The sequence below is a fragment of the Peromyscus maniculatus genome, chromosome X, assembly GCF_049852395.1.
Source record: "Peromyscus maniculatus bairdii isolate BWxNUB_F1_BW_parent chromosome X, HU_Pman_BW_mat_3.1, whole genome shotgun sequence".
NCBI lineage: Eukaryota > Metazoa > Chordata > Mammalia > Rodentia > Cricetidae > Peromyscus > Peromyscus maniculatus.
Genome location: NC_134875.1, coordinates 38,318,661 through 38,340,770, shown reverse-complemented (window position 1 = coordinate 38,340,770; position 22,110 = coordinate 38,318,661). Strand labels below are relative to the sequence as shown.

The following is a 22,110-nucleotide window of genomic DNA, read 5'->3' as shown; positions in this document are numbered from 1 at the left end:
AATGCTGGACAACTGAAAACTAATGAACACGCGTGTTCTGGAACACTCTGTACTGATGTGAATACCTCCAAGACATAGTATAAGACAGAAAACAGAAGTTGTAGAATGATATGCATAATGAGTACATGTATGTCCAAAAAGGTCTGTATATGTGTATGAGAATACTTAGACAGATGCATGAAAAGACACCAAACCAAAAGATACCAGTAGTTATCTCAGGGGACAGGAAATGGAAACCAGGGGCCTACTCAGAAGTGTAATCAGTTTTTGTGTGTGGTGTTTGATTCTTTTATAACACAGATGAACTCACATGTTACCTGAAATAATTTATAGATATTTTTCTTTTCTTTTCTTTCTTTTTTCTTTTTTTTTTTTTGTTTGTTTGTTTTTGTTTTTTGTGTTTTTTGAGACAGGGTTTCTCTGTGTAGTTTTGGTGCCTGTCCTGGATCTCGCTCTGTAGACCAGGCTGGCCTCGAACTCACAGAGATCCGCCTGGCTCTGCCTCCCGAGTGCTGAAATTAAAGGCTGTGCCACCACTGCTCGGCAATGTATAGAATTTTTTTTAGTAAGAAAAGGAAAGTTCTTGCTCCCTCGGCTTTGTACTAGGGTTAATTAGCTAGGACATAGAGTCCGCGAGGAGCTAAAGGAAGGCAAATGAGAAGGTGCTCCTGAGAACTGAGAGAGCCCCCACTTCCCTCCTCCCAGTTCCATTTCCTGTTTGCTCCTCATCTGCAGTCACCTGCGGTTTTGAAAGACGTTATACCACATTTTGTATGAGAGGCAGAAACGCCGCTCTTCTCCTCTTCTGCCTCCTCCGAGGACACACCAATTTCGGTTTTTAATTGAATATTCGTACAGTACATATTAAGAGCAACGAGTTACGGCGCTTCCAGCTGTGTATCTTTCTCCCGTTGCTGTTTTTTTGGAAGTAAAGAGTCCCAGAAGCACTCAATAGGCAAGTGCTGTCCTCCACTGCCCGCTGCCTCTCCAACAGCCCGGGCAGAGAAAGCAGGTCGTTAAGCGGGGCCTCTGGGAACTGGGCCCACCTGTGTCAATAGAGAACTTCCTGTCTCTGTTCAAACCCGAGGTAGCCAAGTTCGCACGTGTCATCCTGAAGGATGAGGGGGAAACGTTTGGAACTCATGACCTATGACTCGGCTTTCCCTTAACTTTCTCCTCCGGTCTTTTGTACTCCAGTGTTAGCAAAGCAGACAGATGCTGAAACCTGGTCACCAGCCTCAGTGACTGCTTGGTGGTGGGCAATCCTTCCCCCTTCCCCACACTCCATCATCATTCCGGCACTGAGAAACTGCAAATCTCCTAGACTTGCAAAACCAACTCATCGATCCAATGACATATGATGGAATATTAAGCAACTAATGAAAATATTTTCTAAGAGTGCTTAATGACCTGAGGAAATATTTGCCAAAAACTGTTATATAAAGCGAAACAAAACAAAACAAAAGCTTACATACACAGGAGCATCCCAGTGAGAAACCTGGTGTTAACAGGTTACTTCGCTGGTACCCTTTCTGTTGCCCACTCTTTTTTCTAGAATAGGCATACTCTAGTTTTTTAATCTGGAAAAAATGTTTTGTTTTGAAAAAAGACTCTATGATGATACATTCCTAGGCAGGAAAGTAGCCTCAGATATTTTAGAAAAATGTTCAACTTCAACCAGAAAATGCTTTACAAACAGATAATCAGCAAGTTTGGTTAAGTGCAGCCTTTAGCATCTGGGCAATTTTATTGTATAGAAGACATTTGTTTTTACCAACAATACAACAGATTCTTACTATCTTCCTTTATTGTGACTTCTTACTACTTATAACTGACTATTAAACAGTACAACATAATTAGAGAATTGTGTAAACCAGAAGACAAATCATGTGTCCTGAAGTATGTCAGAAGTCCCGATAAAATCCCATCTGTAGCCTTCAGTGTTGACAAAGGAATGGAAAGTACTATACCATCAGTCCTGAGAGCCACAGAAAACCAATAAGGTCCAAAACTTTAACAAGAAAAAAGTAAAAATGAGTGTACCCAACTCATCAAATGCCAGGAGTTTTCATGGACTGCTAAACCAGGACTAAGAGAAAACTATCGCTATAATGTCCTGGCTGGGAGAGAAATTTAGGGACCATTCTTAGGAGAAATTAAGGCTTGCCAAAGCCTCAGTGGGGAAGCAGTTTAGGGGACCTCAAGGAAACACAAAGGAGACCATCTTTACTATACAAGGATGAAAGCATCTCTTTGGCAACACCGATAGATGAAACTGATTTTAATACCGAAGATAAATGCCAAAGTGGCTTCTCATTCTGTAAAAGGGTTCACAGCAGGACTCCATTAACTAGCCAGCTCTCCTGGTGCATTTAAAGTGGGATTCCACAGACAAACATTCAGTTGTCGTGTATCTTTATAAAAAGCCAATTGCTATATATACCTAGCCAGACAGGCCGCTTTCAAATGGTTGTTTCTAGTTCAGTTGCAGAGACCCTGCTGAGCTAAAAGCAAGGTTCCTTCTCCAAAACTCTCTCCTCGCTCAGCTCAAGGCTGAAGGAGGGAAGGGTGGAGCTCAGTTTTGCCGCCTCATTCAGAAGCAGAAGCAGACAAGGACCTAATAGAATTGAGCCTGGAGAACAAGGACAGCACAACTGGAGAGCTGGAAACTCCCTTAAAGATCGCCTGACCCCGGGCCTCTTTATGCAAAGGGGGAAATGGAGCCTGGGAGTGGAGGAGATGACTTGTCCCGAGTCATCCAGTGATTTAGTGGCAGAGAATGATGCTAGGATCCAGGCAGACTACTTCTCTCAGATGGAAAAGCTGACTTAAATACCAGATGTATTTCTTCCTGCTGCTAAAATTCCAGGCCATGAGGCTCCTGGCTTGATGCAGGTAGGAGTGAGAAAGGACAAGGAAAATGAACTGGAAGCTTGTGGGTAAACCATGATAGCTCTGGCCAGCCCAAGGCAACCAAGGCAACCAAGGCTCCTGAGGTCTATGCCCCAGCTCTTCTCTCTCTCTCTCTCTCTCTCTCTCTCTCTCTCTCTCTCTCTCTCTCTCTCTCTCTCTCTCTCTCTCTCTCCCTCTCCCCCTCTCTCTCCCCCCTACTTTTCTCTCTCCTTCTTTCCTTCTCTCTCTTCTGACTCTAGCCTGATCCTAGGCTTGGCCAGCTGCCCAGCTCTACTCAAGAGCCCCAGAGCTAATGAGTCTACCTAACTCAACACACCATTGTCTGGTAAAATATCTCCACTTCAGGCCAGGGGTGACCCCTGCTCTGGGTGGGTCAATGTTCCCACAAAAGCCATACACATCTCCTTCAAGTCATACAGTTTGAACCATTTTCTAGGTGTTCTGGTCATTGTTACCTCCAATCTGGTTTTTTTTTTTGGGGGGGGGCGGGAAGAAAAGGTTTACCCATAGGCCTCTGGGTAAATGCCCAACTACCCTCTGGGGAGCCTGAATTTGCCTCTGCCTCCATCTGGTCTCGTTTAATGGGGATCTGAAAAAAAAAAAAACCCGTTCTTGCTTCTGCGCCAGTGTTCAGAGCTGGGGGCCTCTGCCGTGAAACTGAACACCACCTCGCACCTCATCAGGGCTGGGAGAGCAGAGCTCTGCTCCTGTTACCCCAGGGCCCTCGTTAGGGCTGGGAGAGAGTCCTGGCAGGGGGAACCGGAACCCTGAGGCTTGTCCCTGAGACTTGTCCCTGAGACAGCCTGGAAATCAGTCCCTGGTCACAGGAATGACCCAACTCCAGGGCCAGCTTGAGAGCCTGCTGCATAATTCAGCAGATGGCTGTCTCTAGTGGGAAGACACTGGAGAAGAGGATAACATTAGTTCTCACTCTCCTGAGCATGTGGCCTCCTTCCTCTGTGCAGGCAGCCGAGAAACCCACGGTTTCAAATCCCGGCAGCAGCAGCAGCCTCCTGCCAAACTGAGGGGGGAGGGGGTCTGTGTTTCTAATTTATTCTGTACCCCCTCCAGTTGTTACTTAAAATAAGCCATCATTACATGGCTGGTGGCTCCAAGATTTTTATTTAAAGCAATATGGAGAGAGAGAAGGAAAAAAAAAAGAAAGAAAGAAAACCCACACAACCCGTGACTATGCTATCTTGGATTTAAGCTGAGAATCTTTTTAACATCAGAGTCTCCACATCACTCAAGTCTGCTTTTCTCTGACCGCTTTGGGGATGTTGACGGATGCACGGAGAAGAGGGAGAAATGAGGACGTGGCAGAATTTTAACTTCTTAGAGACACCTTGGAAAGGCCAGTGCCTTTCAAAAGGAGTCTGTGTGATCTGGTGGGTGTTTCATTGTTCTGTCCACTAGCCGGCAATAACACTTTGGACTAAGTCTCTTGCTTGCTGCAGGCATAACATGAAGAGACCAGGAATACCTGTCCAGGAAGTTGTTGGGGGAAATGAAATCATACAGATGGAAGCATTTTGAGAGAGCTAAGCAGGCTACAACTATGCAAGGTTTTCTTTCTTCTCCCTCCCCACCTCGCCTCCCCTCCCCATCCCTTTTTCTTCTTTCCATGTGTCTGGTATGCAGTTTCAATGCACACAGAAATAAAGGCCTTCTCAATTGTTCATGCTAATATTAAGTCATGGCTTTGACAATCTAGCAATCCCAGCAAGTCTGGAAACCAGTGCTATATAATTATAATAGTGTTTTTTCCCCCAGCAGACTAACTTTCCTAATTAGTTTTGTCTAAGTTAAAGCAATGGGGTTGTTCCCTTACAGAACACAAGGTGCGGGACCATACTAGTAACAAAGCCAGCAATTAATAGAATATTTATATCAGACACAAAGTAAATGCTGTGCATATGATTGCAGATCAAACTCTCATTTTATTATACAGACCTATTAGTCTACTGTAATCAAGTTTTGTAATAAATACACCACTAACACATTTCCTGGGTTTAAAATGTCAAGAGAAAACAGGGCTCATTTGCCTCATCTGGCAGCTCTGAGGAGGGGCAGAGTTCCTCCATGCCTTGGCCACCACTACATCCCCAGCACTTGGCATAGGACCTGGCAGAGTCCGTGCCCGATAAATAAATGTTGAAGAATGAATGAAAACAGCAGTGGGTGAATTGACAAATGAACTGTTCCCAAGCAAGTGGCAGAAGTGTGATCTCACCCATCTTCACACCTACCCTTTTCCTATCCAGAAGCCCCCAGGAAGCCTTTCCTATCGCTTACAGCCTTCATCCATAGCTGAATTCGGTCCCCTATGATGACTTCTCATGGCAGGCAGTAGTTCTCCTCTTTAGCACTTAAGATGATGATAATTAAGTAGGAATTTTTAAAACTTCATTATTGTGTGTGTGTGTGTGTGTGTGTGTGTGTGTGTGTGTGTGTGTGTGCAGGATGTGTGTGGGGACTTGCATGCCATGGCACATGTGCACAGGCCAGAGGGTTTTGTTAAGAGATCACCTGAAATGTCAAGTTTCTGTGGTAAGTGTTTTTTTTTTTTTTGTTTTTTTGTTTTTTTGGTTTTTCGAGACAGGGTTTCTCTGTGTAGCTTTGCGCCTTTCCTGGAACCTACTTGGTAGCCCAGGCTGGCCTCGAACTCACAAAGATCCGCCTGCCTCTGCCTCCCGAGTGCTGGGATTAAAGGCGTGCGCCACCACCGCCTGGCCCCTAAGTGTTTTTTTTTAACCCACTGAGCCCTACATAAAGATTTGCGTCTGCCCCCACCATTAGACTGCAAACCCTTTTGAAGGAAGAGGCCTTACACAGGGGGCTGGTACCGTAACATTCCTTTAATTTTTGTTTTACACACAGGTTCTCCCTATGTATATAACAGCTCTGGCTGTCTTGGAACTCACTCTGTAGACCAGGCTGGCCTCAAACTCACAGAGATCCGCCTGGCTCTGCTCTTGAGTGCTGGGATTAAGGGCATGCGCCACCACACCCAGCTTCTCTAATGTTTCTGACAAATCTTAAAGGTACAAAAAAGTTGGGAAACTATGTAATGATTACCCCTATTCCCTTGACTTGGAATCAACAGTTTTTCACTGTTTGGGGCCATGTAAACTTCATTCCGTACTATAGCCTCAGGTAGATCTATGGGGTTTGGTTTTCTCTCTCTCTTTTGAGAACAATTATTACTTTTAGTGATTAAGAATTAAGGAGGAGCATCAAGAGGAAAACCGTGAAGTAACTGCAATCCAGAGCACCCAAGGCAGGAGTTCCAGACTAACCTTGGTGGACAGGTAAAAGTCTGTCTCAAAACAAACGAACAAACAAAAGATAAGAGTGAGTAATTGTTACTAATTGTAAGACCAGAATGCAGAAGCAGTCTTCTCCTCAATGGCAGGTGGTAACTTGAGGACAACTCCTTCAGGGCAGTCCTGGCGAAGACAACTCTTGTAAGAGTCCCTGCAAGGTCTTTCATTAGGGGCAGTGGCTTAATGGACTGTAACTGGAAAAAGTAACGCTGATCGCATTGTGGGTGGTATTTGTTCAAGCCAGACTCAACCACACTCTGCTTTCCAAAGCACAGTACTTACAGTCCGAACCGAAAATGCAATCCTGAAAACTAGAATCAAGGTGCCAGTAGATATAGAGATTCTGATGACTGCACTGTGCCTTCCTAGGTCACCTTCACATCAGTCATGTAACATCTCTAGACAGAGCAATGACAGTCCGAGTCACGTCACAGATGGAAGCACCCCAAGAATCTTCTACTTCTTCTTAATTGTATCAGTATCCACAATTTGCATCTCCAACTAAGCTGGAACTTTGAAAGTCATGAGCTGTATATATGTATGCTACCTTTTTTTTTGTATGGTTTATAAGGGCTGGCCATAGTGTTGTTCACATCAGTCAAACAAGTATTCATAGCAATGGTGGAGAAATACAGAATCCTTTGTGGTGTTCATTCAGATGGGATACAACTGAGCTATGAACTTTCAAGATGCATGAACGAACACCCAAATGTAAGGCCTACAAGAACAACTCCCACGCCATTTTACTACTAGCGGTATTTGGTCACAGTGATCCTCCAGAGACTGTGAAGAACATACACACCAAGACACTACTCACATGGCATCGTGCCTCAGTTTACTAAGAACTTCAAAGCTTGCCACACATAGCATGATTCTCAGGCCTTCTCTTCCCAAGCCCTAAACACTTATTCCTTTGAAGAAATCAGAAGTAACCAGCCACTCAAAGTCTCTTGAGTTAATTCCAGCCTCCCCTGGTGAATTACAACTTCTTGCAGACACAAAGGAAAGCAGAGAGACAAATGACACATAAATAAGAGCTTCCCTAGCTTGGGGGAGGGAAGCATGGAGAGTGACGTCAGCTTTCCCAGAAACCCATTTGTCATGATAACAAAGTCTCAAGTGCTTGGGCCACTTCAGAATTTGCCATACAATTATGTTTTTCAGTATACAATGTGGTAAGGCCAGCCAGAGGAAACTGGAACCACCCAGAGCAAATCAAAAGCCCCTACACCATCCCTTACTGCAGCCCCATTTGCAGAACAAAGGTGATCTCTAGGTTGCCTGAGTCGTGCCTATGGTGAAGCAGCCTTCTGAAATCCCTTGCCAATATCAGCCTTGCAACCCCAATCCAGGAAAGGGAAACTGGTGAGGGCAGATCCATGAAAATTCATCATGACAAGAAAATCACCAGTGTAATTTTTTTTTTCTTTTTTGGTCACTAAGGTTAGAGCAAGTGTAATCCAGGAAACTGATTCATCTACTTAAAACTATGGCATCTTTAAAATGCAGAGAAGAAATTGCCCTGGTTTTTCTCAAACTATTACAGTGTCAGTCTTGAGAAATCTCTCCAATTCCATCATCATCAAGAGCTGTCTCATATCTGCCTCTGCCTTCCACACCGTGTCTGCATAAGGAGCTCTGTGCTGGGGGTGTACCAGGGGGTAAAGAAGGTTTCAAATAAACGACCCTGACCTTCCAAAGCCAGACAGGAAATGCAATAAATTTCTCTATCTGTCGAAAAAAATGCTATCAGATTCTGGATTCAGATTTAGAAAACAAATCAATTGCAATTACATCAAATACCTACAGGCTGCTTCCTACCCCCGCCTTTTGTGCTGGAGTTACATTGCACGGCTAGTTCACTAAATAAATGTGAGCTTACAAGGCTATCATTTCTCCTCCAGTAGTATTCGGGGTAGTGGGCTATGCCTGCGCCTTCGACCTCATTCTGCTTCTACTTATGGTGCTGGTGTGCTGGTGGAATAGAAAAACTAGATCGTTCCCACAAATGGAATCATCTCTTTGTAACCAAACTTCTGATCTAAAAACAAACAAACATGGAGCCTCCAGTTGTTGAGTATGAATGATTTCTCTGCACATCCCAGGCTGGAAAACTTTAGTTTTTAAAATGATTTTTTCCCCCACAGTTGGTCGCCACCAAAAGAGAGGGAACACTGCTTCTGCAGTTCTCAGGCTATTTTCCCCAGTCTCTACAGAAAGATATCAGCGCCACAGGTTTTAGCATACAAACCCATGCACACTGAACCCAAGACCGACCCTCAAAGAAGCGCTCGGAAATGTGCCAAAATACGCAGCCAGCCACCTACAGGCTGGGTGAACTGCACCACCCCCTTCCACAGATGCACAAGTGGGACCCTGCGGGACTCAGCACAAGTGGACACAGAGGCATTGGGATGCAGGAACACACACCCTAGAGGTGAGCACAGAGAAACAGGCCGACTCATTCAGGGTCACATAACCCTGCCACGGGGAAGGCAGGAGGGCGCCCATGCACATATATGCATACACACTGATACACACAGAGACGCAGTCACATATGTAATGCATATGGAGAAACCCTACTCCAGCCATTCATCTCCCCGCCCCCTCTCCACACTCTGCCTTTGGTCCCAGGCTACCCTCAGCTTCGCGCCCCTCATTCTGAGCAAGCTGGAGTCCCAGCAGGCAGCTGTGCCCAGGGGTGCTGCCAAGCTAAGGGGACAGGGACCCGGAGGGCTCCGTACTCATGCGGCCATTCATTCGGCAACGCCCCAGCAGCGGGGCCACAGCTGCAGCAAGGGAGGCGGAGGCGCTCACTGCAGCTTTCTCCCGCTATGCAAGTTCAGCTGCCCGCCAGTAGGCATTGCCAATCGCCCCCCACCCTCCCGCCACCACAGGTCTCCAGGAAGCGCTGGGGAGAGAGGGGACTGAGCTGCTGACCCTGGGAGCAAAAGTCCCGCCTTGCCTCTGCTCCTGGATGCTACCCCACTGCCCTCCTCGTGGTAGTGGTGGTGGCTGTGGCCAAGTCTGTTCGGCCGTCCCCAGCTATCCCCCACCCCAACCTCCCAGCCCGGGGACTGGTACCCAAGCCCCGCACTCACCACCTGGCGAGCTATGTCGGCCGCTGCCATCGCTCCTTCGTCCGCCAGGGCTGCTACGGGTGCCGCCGCAACGGGAGCTGCTGCACAGGAAACAGAGGAGCTCCTCCGACAAAGAGAAAGTGTTACACTTCGGGCGCGACCAAGTCTGGTGGGGGGAGGTGCCAGGGAGGGGCCCCCTCACTGCTGCTCCAACCCCAACCTCTTCTCTATCCCCCACCCCCTCGGAGTAGGGTGTGGGAAGGGGACGGATTGGCCGCCCTGCCTTCCCCTAGGGCGAGCCCAGTTCCAGTTCTCTCTGCAACCTCAGCCTCGGCCTCCGTGAAGGGGGCGGGGGTTCCCTTCGGTGACCACGTCCTCGGGCCCCCCCCCTCCCCGCCGCTACTGGGCTCCGTGGTACGTCCCGACCTCTGCTGAATTGTCCAACACACACACACACACACACACACACACACACACACACACACACACACACATCCGTGTTCTCCTTTACATCCCTGAGCCCCCAGACTCGAGACTGGAAGGGAGTCCCGGCCCTTCCTCCCTCCTGCTCTCTGCTCCCAGGCTGAGATCTGCAGTCCTCCTTTCTCTTTTCCCAACCCCCATCACCCCTCGTGCTCCCTGCTGAGAACCCCAGGGTACTTGGATGGGGGCTCTGGCCTCTGGGGTCTCAGTGCTTCACTGTAGTCCATCCTAACTAACCAAGTTATCGCCTTGGCCCGGGAAGGATGGGGGGGGGGGGGCGGCAGGACAGGGGTTGCCGCACCTGCAGCGCCACCACATTAGAGCTCAGAAATGGAGCGTTAATGGGGGAGCCGCACTGCAGCCCCACAACTGAGCTGTGACTTTTGGAGGACGTCTTTCCTGTCCTCAGGTTCCCAAGCCTTGGTTGTAGTAGGCTGTAATTTCCGTGGAGCCTGGCTCCTCATTACTGTACCTAATAAAAACTGACCTCACTGGTTCCCCTCTGGTCCCTGCCCTCTGTGTGAACAGGGTAAACAGGGATGCAGAGCATTCGACCTTCTAGGGTAGGGAGCCAGAATGGAGTCTCAGAGTGGGAGCTGAAGGTCTCTAGCTCTGTTGAGCCAGATAGCGATTACAGGAGGGGTAATCTGTCCAGTCCCAATTGCTCCTCAATCCTAATGCAGCCCAAGACTACATGGCCGATCTGGAACAGAGCACATAACTCCCAAAATCTGCAACTATGTCTGCCTGCTCTCCTTTCCCTTCTAGCCAACTGTTATCGCTGGTCCTCTCCCTGGCACGTTTTCCCACCTCCCCAGCCCTGAGATCCACCCCTCCCCTTCTCTTGGGATTGGTTCTTGAGCTTGGCATGATCTAGTTTGCCAGAGGCCCAAGAGGGACACCCCATTCCTCAAAGTGATAGGCTCTTAGGTCTCTCTCTTGAAGTCAGCAGAAAAGGAGAAAATCTGGGAGAGGGCTCTCACATGCCTAGAAAGTATGGAGAGAGAGGAGGCAAGGAACCAACATAACCACAAAAGCACTCCCCTGGCCCTTCATTCCACCTGGCAGTGAATGCGCCTCACGTTCTCTCGGGGAACTCTTTATGTAACTTATTCACTTTGACAACAAGGACTCTATGAAATGTGTCCCCAGTGCCTAACGTGCTGTGTCCCATTAAGTGATTCCAGAACAGAAGAAAGTGGCGTAAAGAGAAGGTAGCAGGAGGGGCAGCCATGAAGAACTAAGTATTCAGGGCGTAAGGTGACTGTCCGCCATTGTTCTAGCGACTCAAGAGAGTGGGCTAAAGGGAAGGGCCTGGCACAATCAGAGACCACAGGGTGGGTGACAGTATCGAGGAAGAGGAGCAGCTGTAGTTTCTGAGAGTCTCAGGAACACTTGGGGAACAGTTAGGCCCTGGTTATAGCACAAGCACATAAAACCAAGACTAAAATTGAGGAACTGCTTTAAGGCTTGGGCCTCAACCGGATGGGGGTGGGGAACCAGAGGTGTTGGCTGCTTCCAGGCTAGGCCTCCAGAAGGTATAGCCCTTGTGTCTTCCCAGACAAAGGCTGGGGTGTGTGGTAGATGACAAAGGCCCAGGCCAAGCTCTGTTATTGGCTGCACTGACTTCCTCCAGGGCAAGCTCAGTTCTAATTCTCTCTGCAACCTCAGGCACCGGAACCTCTGTGAAGGGGGCGGGGGCTCCCCTCGGTGAACACGTCCTCCATCCCCCTCCCTGCTACTACTGGGCTCTGTAAAAGCTGCTACCAGGATGGTTGAGCTGGAGGTCATAATGGGGTTATGGGGCTCCCCAGAAGTCCTACCAGCCTTTACCCTCAACACACACATCCCACATACTATCTCACAGCACTGGGGCCCTTCAGCACAGATACCTTGGTGCGCTAGGAAGTGCCACACTCAGCTGCCTGTCCCTAGAGGCTATCAGAACCTGAGCAAGATCTCTTTACAATGCTGGACCTCCCAGCCTGGGACAGAGGGTGTAATTCAAATCTCCTGCAATGCCTTTGTTCGTTCCTTACCTACCTGCTGTGTGTCTCTACAAAGAACACTCAGTTCTCCAGAGGTTTTGGAAACTGCTGGGGTCTGTGCCTCCTGGTCACCTTCTCAGGCACAGGGCAGGCAGAAAGGCTGAGAAGAGTTATCAGAGGCGAGCACTTGGTAAATTCTGCTCCTTCTCTCCTTCTTCTGGATGGTTGAAAATATCTCCTTTCATGATAGGGAAAAAAAAAACTTCAGAGGATAAAAAAAAAACAGAGTTTAGGGGGAGAGACTGTCCGGTTAATGTAGTTGGTAGAGCACTTGGCTAGTATGCAGGAAGTCCCGGAGCTGCTTTCTAACAGGGCCTAACTCAGCTGTGGTATAATCCCAGCATGCTTGTGTTCTCAGCAGTCCAGAGGGAGAAGCAAGAGAATCACATAGTCAAGGTTATTCTAGCTACAAGTTAAATTCAAGGCTAGCTTGGGCTAAATGAAATTCTGTTGCATTTTTAAAAAGGAGAAGGAGGAGGAGGGAGCGGAGAAGGGGGGAGCCTTTTCATGAAAAGAAATGTTTGGACTCATAAGCACTACCACGGACATATGTGCATCTATGATGTGGTGTCCTTGTGGCACCCTGGCTACCAAGGCCCAGCACAGTGCAGTGTCTGGCAGGTGCTCAGTCAATGGTTGCTGAGTGATGAAATTAACAGAGGCACGTAAATGAGCTGTTTTCATATTTCTACTTTCCTTAAGGAAGCTGGAGCAGGCCATAACTTCCTTAGGGTCAGCAGGTGACAGTTAATGTCCCAGAAGCCACAGTCTTCTGCCTGGGAGAGGAAATGGCTCCCTTGCTAATTGGAGGCAACACTTACAGTCAAGCTTACAGAGATCACTGTGACTGAGGAGGTGGGATGCTAATACTGGAGAGGATGAGGGGGTGGGGTGGACACATAATAGTGACATGCATCCAAAAGCTCAGGAAAAGCCATTATCCTGAAATTATCCTGAAACTGAGGCTGTATGAAAGGAGACAATGAAGACCAGAGGAATTGGTCTCAGGAAAGTAGAAAAGCATTTAGAATGATCTTAGATCGGAAAGTTGGAGGACAAAGCAAAGTGATCAAGACAGCATCAACTGCATTAGAAAGTCAGTTAAAAGCTGGAAGCCGGGCGGTGGTGGTGCACACCTTTGATCCCAGCACTCAGGAGGCAGAACCAGGAGGATCTCTGTGAGCTCAAGGCCAGTCTGGTCTACAGAGTGAGTTCTAGGACAGCCAGGGGTACACAGAGAAATCCTATCTCTAAAAACAAAAAAAAAAAAAAAAAAAAAAAACTAGGCTGGTGGCACATGCCTTTAATTCTCTCTTTCAGGAGGCAGAGACAGGAGGATCTCTATGTGTTTGAGGCCAGCCTGGTCTACATAGAGAGTTCCAGGACAGCCAGGAATACACATAAAAAGACCCTGTCTCTTTTGGAGAGAGAGAGAGAGAGAGAGAGAGAGAGAGAGAGAGAGAGAGAGGGGGGGGGGGGGGGAAGGAGGGAGGGAGGGAGGGAGGGAGGGAGAGGGAGGGAGGGAGGGAGGGAGAGAGAGAGAGAAAGGAGAGGAGAGAGAGAGAGAGAGAGAGAGAGAGAGAGAGAGAGAGAGAGAGAGAGAGAGAGAGAAGCTGTCAGGATGAACTGAGGATTCCTTTGTGCATTAACACCTGCTGCTCCTGGTTTTAATTTAGGCCACTGGTTCTAAAAATGTGGTCTTTCTGCACCAGCCTCAGTGTAACCTGGTAAGTTATAAGGAATGCAGTCTGGGGCTGGGAATGTAGTTCAGTTGGTAGAGTGTTTGCTTAGCGTGCACAAAGCCCTGGGGTCTAGTCCTCAGCCCTGCAAAACACAGGCATGGTGGCCTGTGTAAATCCCAACACTTGGAAGGCGGAGGCAGTAGGATCAGAAGTTCAAGATCATCATCAGCTACATAATGAGTTCAAGGCCAGCCTGGGTTACAGGATACCCTATCTCAGATCATAACTTGAGTATAAATAAGAGAGCCTGCAAAGATGGCTCAGTGGATAAAGGAAGGCTCCTGGAGTCCTGAGTTCAGTCCTAGGATCCACACAGTAGAAGGAGGAAACCAAATGCTGCATTTTGTCCTGTGACCTCCGCATGCACACCATGGCATGTAGAGACTACACACACACACACACACACACACACACACACACACACAGCTTTTAAAGAAGAATGTTATAAATAAGGAAGTCAGATGGAGGGGTTGGCAGTTAGAGGCATTAACGACCTGAGTTTGATTCCTGGATTCCATGAGGTCATAAGAGAGAACTGACTCCTGAGAGTTGTCCTCTGACCTCCACAGGTGTGCCATGACACAAGTGCCTCTGCACACACACACACACACACACACACACACACACACACACACACACACACACACTAATATAAAAAGAAAGGAAGGAAGGAAGGGAAGAACGGAAGAAGAAAGGAAGGAAGGAGTCCAGGTTGTGGGCATAGTTCAGTGTTAACATGCTGGAGGTCCTAGGTTTGATTCTCAGTACTGCAAAGAAAAATCAATAAATAAAAAGAGGAAGAGAGCCTTTAAGAAATGCCAGATCTCAGGCAGACGGGGTGGGACGAGAAGACAATGGCTATAGAGACTGCAAGATGAGACTGGACCAGGTCTCGAAGAGCCATGTTAGTGACAGCAAATTGCTTGGGCTTCTTGCTCTAGAGTCGGGGTGCTCAGGCTGCGCTGTCTAACGACAATGACCACTCAGTGTCTGGAATTGTGCCTGCCACAAATGAGATGCTCATAGAGCAAATGAAAAAAAAAGTTAATGGGTAGAATCTTCTCTTTTAAAAAAACTTTTTAACCATAAATCTTTCCTAAATCTTTGACAGATGTTCGTGCTTATTAGCTAGCAAGCAACAAAATGAAGGAATGAGTAGCCAATGAATATTAAACAGGCAATTCCACCACTGATCATGCTTAATTCAACAGTTTATCTTTTCATGGACATCTGTGCTTGTGGCTATGATTTTATATTGCACACACATAATCTAGACATATTTCCCACTCACAGAAGTGTTCTTTAGAAAATCATTTTATCTCATATGGTGTGATTTAATATATCAATTACTTCATGGCATTCTGGAAAGGACACCACGACTTCCAGATGCTGTGCTACCTGAATCTGTGGGAGAAATGGTCCCTTAGATGGTGGGGACTTCAGAGTGAAGAAGTGACAGGAGCCCATTTGCAATTTGAAAAGGTCAGCTCTGGCTTCAGCTAGGAAAAAGGCATTTGGAGCAGAGAGTGACTGGAGCACAAGTAGGGTGACAGGTCTCAGGATGCTATTTGCTGTGGTTGGTGCCATCCAAGAACTTCCGTTGAAACAAACGCAGTCCCCTTTGTGAGGTAGTGAGAAGGTGTGACTGCAATCCCAGCACAGTGCTGAGAGGTGGGGCCTTGAGGAAGTGATTAGGATTAAATGAGATCATGAATGGGAAGCCCCTATGACTGGGAACATTTTCAGAATGTAAGATAATTATAACATTGACTTTTTTTTATTGTTTTTGGTTTTCTCGAGACAGGGTTTCTCTGTGTAGCTTTTGGAGTCTATCCTGGATCTCGCTCTGTAGGCCAGGCTGGCCTCGAACTCACAGAGATCCACCTGGCTCTGCCTCCAGAGTGCTGGGATCAAAGGCGTGCGCCACCACCGCCCGGCATAACATTGAATTTTTAAAATATTTATTTTTATGTGTGTGTAGGCATCGGTGTAAGTGTATGGCACATGTGTGCAGGTGTCCTCAGAGGCTAGAAGAGTGTTGGATCCCCTGGAGGTGGAGTTACAGGCTATAAGCATGAACACTGGGAACTGAACTCAGGCCCCTGCAGAGCGGCCAGCTCTCTTCTGCTGAGCCATCTCTCCATCCTGACCCTCCTGTTTCTCCTTGAGTGCTGAGATTGTGGGCATGAGCCACCGCCAAGCCTAGCCTGCCCATGTTTCTTAATGGGTGATAATTAATGTGCATTAGAAGGGGAAGTGGGGATGGGGAAAGGCCGATAAACTTGTACTAAATTACAGTTAGATGTTCAGTAGATTACAGTAAGAAGTAAGATGTCCTAAAGCCAGGCGTGGGGTGCATACCTGTAATCCCAGCACTTAGGAGTGAAGGCAGAAAAATCAGGAGTTCAAGATCATCCTCAACTACACAGCAAGTCGGGGGCCACCTTTGGCTTTATGAGATCTTGTCTAAAAAAAGCAAAAAAATAAACAAAATGTACAAAGTTCTAAAAAGAAAAAATTCTATATCTAGGAGTACATTTCAGTAGTAGAGCTTTTGACTAACATGTACATAGGCTCTGGGTTCAATCCCCAGCACTGCCCCCCAAAAAGTTATACTGTGTTATTATACAGTAGGGTTATTATAGATAGTAATAATATTGTACTGTACATTTCACAAAGATAAAAGAAATTGTTTTGGATTTTCTCATCATAATTGAATGTTTACCCCATTACTATAGTTAGATCTTAACTGCCCCCTAAAGGCCAATATGTTAAAGGCTTGGTCCCCAACTCAGCACCATTGAGAAGCGGTGGAAATTTCAAGAATCAGAGCCTCGTTAGAAATCATTATGTTACTGGGGCATGCCCTCAAAGGGAATTGTGGGATCTAAGTCTCATCTTTTACTTGTTTTTCCCTGGCTCTCCATCAGGTGAGCACTTTTTTTTGTACCTTGCACAGGCCTTAAAACAATACGATCAACTGAAAGCTCAATCGCCAGAGCTGAAAGCTCAATCGCCAGAGCTGAAAGCTCAATCGCGAGAACCCACACGGTAGAAGGAGAAATCAGACTCCCGCAAGTTGTCCTCTGACATCCACAGATGTCATGCCCACTCATCCCCAAATAAATAAATAAAAATTTAACCTAAGTAAATAAATGAACAAAAACATGAACAAACAAACAAAAAAGGAGATATTTGGGATACCTTGAGAGTGGACAATGGTGGATGGTGTTAAGGACTGATAGAACTTAGTCTGGTAGTTTAGTTTATCTGGGTATAAGGCTCCATGGAAGAAGTGATGTTTGACTTAAGATATGAAAATCACATAGGAGTCTGCAAGAACAGTGTCAAGGACATTCCAGGTAAAAGCAAGAGCACGTGTGAAGTCTGTGTTCAAGAAACAGGCGGTGGTGGCGCACGCTTTTAATCCCAGCCCTCAGGAGGCAGAGGCAGGCGGATCTCTGTGAGTTTGAGGCCAGCCTGGGCTACAGAGTGAGTTCCAGGACAGCTAGGACTGTTACATAGAGAAACCCTGTCTTGAATCACCACCACCCTAAAAGAAAGAGAGAGAGAGAGAGAGAGAGAGAGAGAGAGAGAGAGAGAGAGAGAGAGAGAGAGAGAGAATACAGAAAGAACTGGGGCTGGGCTGGGGCTGAGTGGTAGAGTGCTAAGAGAAAGCTGGTGTGGCTGGAATTCACAGGGCCTTGAGTGAGGTAGCACAGAGCAAGATCATGCAGGGCTTAAGGCCATTGCATTGTTTCCACCCTGAAAGTCTGGAGGGGAGCTGAGGATATACTCGGTGGTAGAGTGCTTGCTTAGTGTGCATGAGATCTTGGGTCTAATCCCTAGAACTGGAAAAAACCAAACCAAACCAAACAAACCTCTCTGAAAGCAAGGGAAAGCTTACTGGGGCCAGGAGGACTTAAAACAGGAGTGTGATGTTTGAACATCCTTGGCTTCAGCGTGGGGTGGGCTAAAGAGGAGACTACAACGGGAAAGCAGGTTTGAAGGCTGTTGCGGCAGCCTAGCTGAGTGATCATGGAGGCGTGGGCACAGTGGTGGACGTGCACATGGAGACAAGAGGACACATTTGGGAGACACTTAGAAAGTAAAATTGGTCCAGCTTTGGTGATTTGGAGGGTAAGGAAGACAGATGTCAACCTAGGGACTCCTGTTACACTGGAGGGACAACACCAAGTAGGAAGTTACAGCTCAGAGGGGGCTATAAATATGAAAAACACTGGAGTATGTGGAGTATTGAAGCCCATGTGAATGGATGCAATTACCTAGGGGCGAGTAGAGAAGACTAAAGACTGAATTCCAGAAAACACCAATACTTCGAAGTGGAAATGGGGCTGAAGACAGAGCTGAGCTGATACAGTGCTGGATCTGCATGTGCAAGCCTTTGGGTCTATCTCCCATACCACCAGAAAGGAAGGGAAATAAAAGTGGAGATGGAAGAATCTGAAAAGACAGAAACTCGAGGCCAGCCAAGATCATGTGTCATTGGAGCTCAAGGACGAGAGAATTTCAAGAAGAAAGTAATAATCAACAGAATTGAATGCTGTGAAAAAAAAAAAAACCTGGGAGGTCTGAATTGTGGCTCTGTGCTTGCCTAGCATGAGAGAGTCCTTGGGTTTCACACTCAGAAACACCTACACACGCATGTGCGCACGCACGCACACACACACACACACACACACACACACACACACACACACACGGGGCCTGGGGTAAGGTAGTCAAGGAAGATAAAATATATCCACAAAATAAAATTCCAGCTTCTTGGAGATCTCTCAGCTCAGCAACAGCTATTGCAGAGACAAGATGGTGGCGTATTGAAAAATGACGAAGAAATGAATAAAGAGATCAGCACGTACAATTGGCTGTGAAGGAAAACAGAAGTATGTAGGGGTCAGGATTTCTTTAGAGACACTGAGAAGACAGAAAACGTGGGGACGTTTCAGTGTACTTGGGAAACGTCCAGGTAATAGGCAGTGATTGACTGCACCCAGTATTGAGCCAGTAAATATTTAATAGCTAGCTGTCCAAGAGACAAACAACAAGCCTGCTCTGCGTCACTTGCTGATTTCCATGGTGTAAATACTCTCACCAGCTATTGGGCAGCTGTAGTTCTTGTTTTCGTGAATTTCCTGTACGTGTCTTTTGCCCACTTTTACATTGAAACACTTGTCTTCCGTGTGGATAGTCATCCTTTGTCATTAATTTTGTTTATAGTTAATTCTGTGTAAAGAGACTGAAATATTTATATGCCCAAATCTATCATTGTTTTTCTCCAAGATTTTCGCCCCTGGTGTCGTGCATTTTTTTTGTAAACTATTAAGTTGGTATTCTGCTTTGATTAGTGTGTACTTGCCTAGCATAAGTAAACTTCTGAGGCTGAGGGGCTTGAATTGCAAAGGTGAAAAACTAGCTATGAGTCTTAGTAAAATTTGCCAAGATAACCTTTTATGAAGTGTCATTCTAGCCAGCTAATGCCCTTCACCTCATCCTTTCAACTAAATATTTCAGACCCCCACCCCGCCCCAGAATCTCATGTTTCCCTGGATGGCTCTGAACTCCCTATGTAGCTGAAGACGACCTTGCACTTTTAGTCGTCCTGCCTCTACCTTTCAAGTGCTGGGATCACACAAGTGTGTATCAAAATGCCCTGTTTATATGGTGCTGGACTGAAGTCAGGTCTTTGTGCAAACGAGGCAAATGCAAAAGCAAACGACCTGCATCCCTCGCCCCTCAGCTACGCATTTCAGATATCACAGCGGTGCAGAAAGCACTTCTAAACAGTCTGCTTCCTTCTTTTCCAAGTCAAATCTACATTGCAATGAGGTATTTTACCTATCCTAGTAAATATAGTTGAAGTGCCTTGGGTAAGCTGGTGGCTGGTGTCCTGGTTTGTTTTTATGGTCAACTTGGTACAATCAAGAGTCACCTGGGAAAAAGGAATCTCAGCAGAAGAATTGGCTGTGGTGTATTGTCACGATTGTTAGCCGATGTAGGAGGTCCAGCCCACTGTGGGTAGTACCACCCTTGGGAGGCAGTCTTGAGCTGTATGAGAAAACTAGCTGAACATAAGTCAGTGAATGAGTCAGTGACTGGCATTCCTCCATGGTTTCTGTCTCAGTTCCTTCTTGAGTTCCTGTCCTGACTTCCATCAATAACGGATTGCGTGACCTGGAAGTCTCAACTGAAGCAAACTCTTTCCTCCTCTAAGTTTCTTTTACTCGTGGTATTTATTACAGCCACAGAAAAGCAAACGAGAACCCATGGTTTTATCATTACCTGGCCAAGAAGGACCTCGAAGTAACTAGTCATGGTATGTTCTTGTTGGAAACAATTAAGGTAAAATTATAACCGTGGACTTTGACACCATTATTTTTTGTAACTTGACTGCTCAATATTAAACTTTATAAAGTAGGTCCCATCACCTGGGGGTATATTGACTTGCAGCTAATTGGTGAAGCTGACTCATAAGGAAGTCATGCAATGTAAAATCATCTGTGCTGTCAACCTCTAGCTGAGGGAAGAAGTCAGAGGTACAGGGGGAGATAGTGAATGGAATTCATTGATGTATACTTATTTATTTCATAAAGACTGAAAGAGCACCTTCTGTGTGCTGGGCATCTTGAAGATCCAGCCATGAATAAGTGTCATTATGGAACTTAGTCTAGATAGGAGAAAGAAGACAGAAAGACAAGTCTGACTGTTACAGTACAGAACAATAAAGAGACGGGGCCCTGGGGTGCTTGGGAATAGGTACCTTAAGTCAGGCTCAAGCAATCGAATAAGGCTTTACTCATGTGATGATAGCTAAGTTTAGACTTTAATAACAGAAGCATCACTAACCAGAATAGGTTGGGAAATGCCAAATTGGGGGGAAACAGCCACAGAGGTGGATATGAGCTGGCATCCAACCCAGAGAGAGAGCATGGATGTGTATGTGGAGGGCAGGGAGTGGGTAGGTTTCCAAACTTAGAACCATTAGTTCCTGATAAGTTTTGGATTCCCAGTTATTGGGTATCCTCCACCAACGATGTAATAAGCCAATCAAGCCGAATTAATAAATCCAGGTTTAATCTGAGCAGAGTAAAGCATCTTCCGGGTGGCTCTCTGGTAGGCAGAGAGCACACAGCAGGTAAGGCAACCAGTTCTTAAGTAGCCTGTAGGCGTGGTCTTGAGTAGCCCCAGGGAGGGCCTGAGTCAGAAAAAAACAGATTGTTAACACCTGCCCTATGAATGGGGCTGGCTGTGGGGAAAAAAATGAAACGGAGATGTGCCCTGGTTGTACAGAAGAGGCAAGGGTGAATGAGCCAGACAAAAGAGCAGATATGCTTTGAGTCTGGAGGGGTGGTACCAGCACTGATATTCTAGAAGCTTGCATGTGGGCGAAATCAACCTGTCAGTTCTCTTGTGAAGACGTGGGCCAGGGAGATATCTTTGAACAGACCTCTAAAGTATGCAAATCCAAAAAACCTTGCCTCAAGTATGGATGCGATCTTGTTAGTTGTCTTAGTTAGGGTTGCTATTGCTGTGATGAAACACCATGACCAAAACAACTTGGGGAAGAAAGGGTTTATTTCACTTATACTTCTATATCAAAGTTCATCACTGAAGGAAGTCAGGACAGGAACTCAAACAGGACAAGAACCTGGAGGCAGGAGCTGATGCAGAGGCCATAGAGGAGTGCTGCTTACTGGCTTGCTCCTCATGTCTTGCTCAACCTACTTTCTTCTAGAACGCAGGACCACCAGCTCAGGGATAGAACCCCCCACAGTGGTCTGGGTCCTCCCACATTAATCACGAATGAAGAAAATGCTCTATGGGCTTGCCTACAGTCTGATCTTAGAGGCATTTTCTCAGCTGAGGTCCTCTCCTCCCAGATGACTCCAGCTTATAAGCACAGCAGATAAGGTAAACATCCTCCAAGTTTTCATACAGTACACCACAGTCCAGCTCCATAAAGGGGTCCTCACATGGCCTTTATGCTGCTGTTTGATGTGGAGATTCATCTGCCGTCATGCAAGTTACCTGAGAATACACTTCTTACTGTGGAACTTGGGAACTTGATGTACTCACTTTGTGACCAGTTGGCAAAGAGCCAAAGCTGCTTCCTGGGCAAGATACGGGCTTTGCTACAAATGGCTTCCTGGCCCACCTCAGTGTAATGTCTTCAAGTGAGACAGAGGCCAAGCTTCTCAGCATTCATAATAGGACACTTACAAACTGTCTCCTCTCCTGGTTTCCAAAGGAAATGCACCAGCTTTCAGCAGTGATAGTAATGAAAATATTAGTTCTCAAGTCCTGTGTCAGAAATTATGAATTTAAATAAATTGCCATGGCTTAAAGTTTGGTGGGTATGGAATTTAGGAGTGGATCTGGGAGGAGATGGGAGGAGATGGGTAAATATTATCAAAATATACTTACAAAACTCCCAAAGAACTAATGAAAATATATTTAAAAAGAAAAAGTAATAATTAATTGCCATGAGTCTAATCACAAA

General features: G+C 46.5%; 1 protein-coding gene across 7 annotated transcripts in view; it reads right to left on the bottom strand.

Annotated features, from left to right (window-relative positions):
* Septin6 (septin 6) overlaps positions 1-22,110 on the bottom strand; it is a 139,874-nt gene that overhangs the window by 65,350 nt on the left and 52,414 nt on the right. For 2 of the 7 annotated variants that reach the window (XM_076562973.1, XM_015987097.3), the window contains exons 2-3: positions 11,846-12,028; positions 9,341-9,443 (exon numbers count right to left, since the gene is read on the bottom strand). In XM_076562973.1, the coding sequence (XP_076419088.1) occupies positions 9,341-9,370 (30 nt within the window). In that variant the 5' untranslated portion in view covers positions 9,371-9,443; positions 11,846-12,028. Of the gene's footprint in view, positions 1-9,340; positions 10,003-11,845; positions 12,029-22,110 lie in introns of those variants that run through there. The other 5 variants (XM_015987096.3, XM_015987098.3, XM_006993606.4 and 2 more) reach the window with 3 other exon arrangements.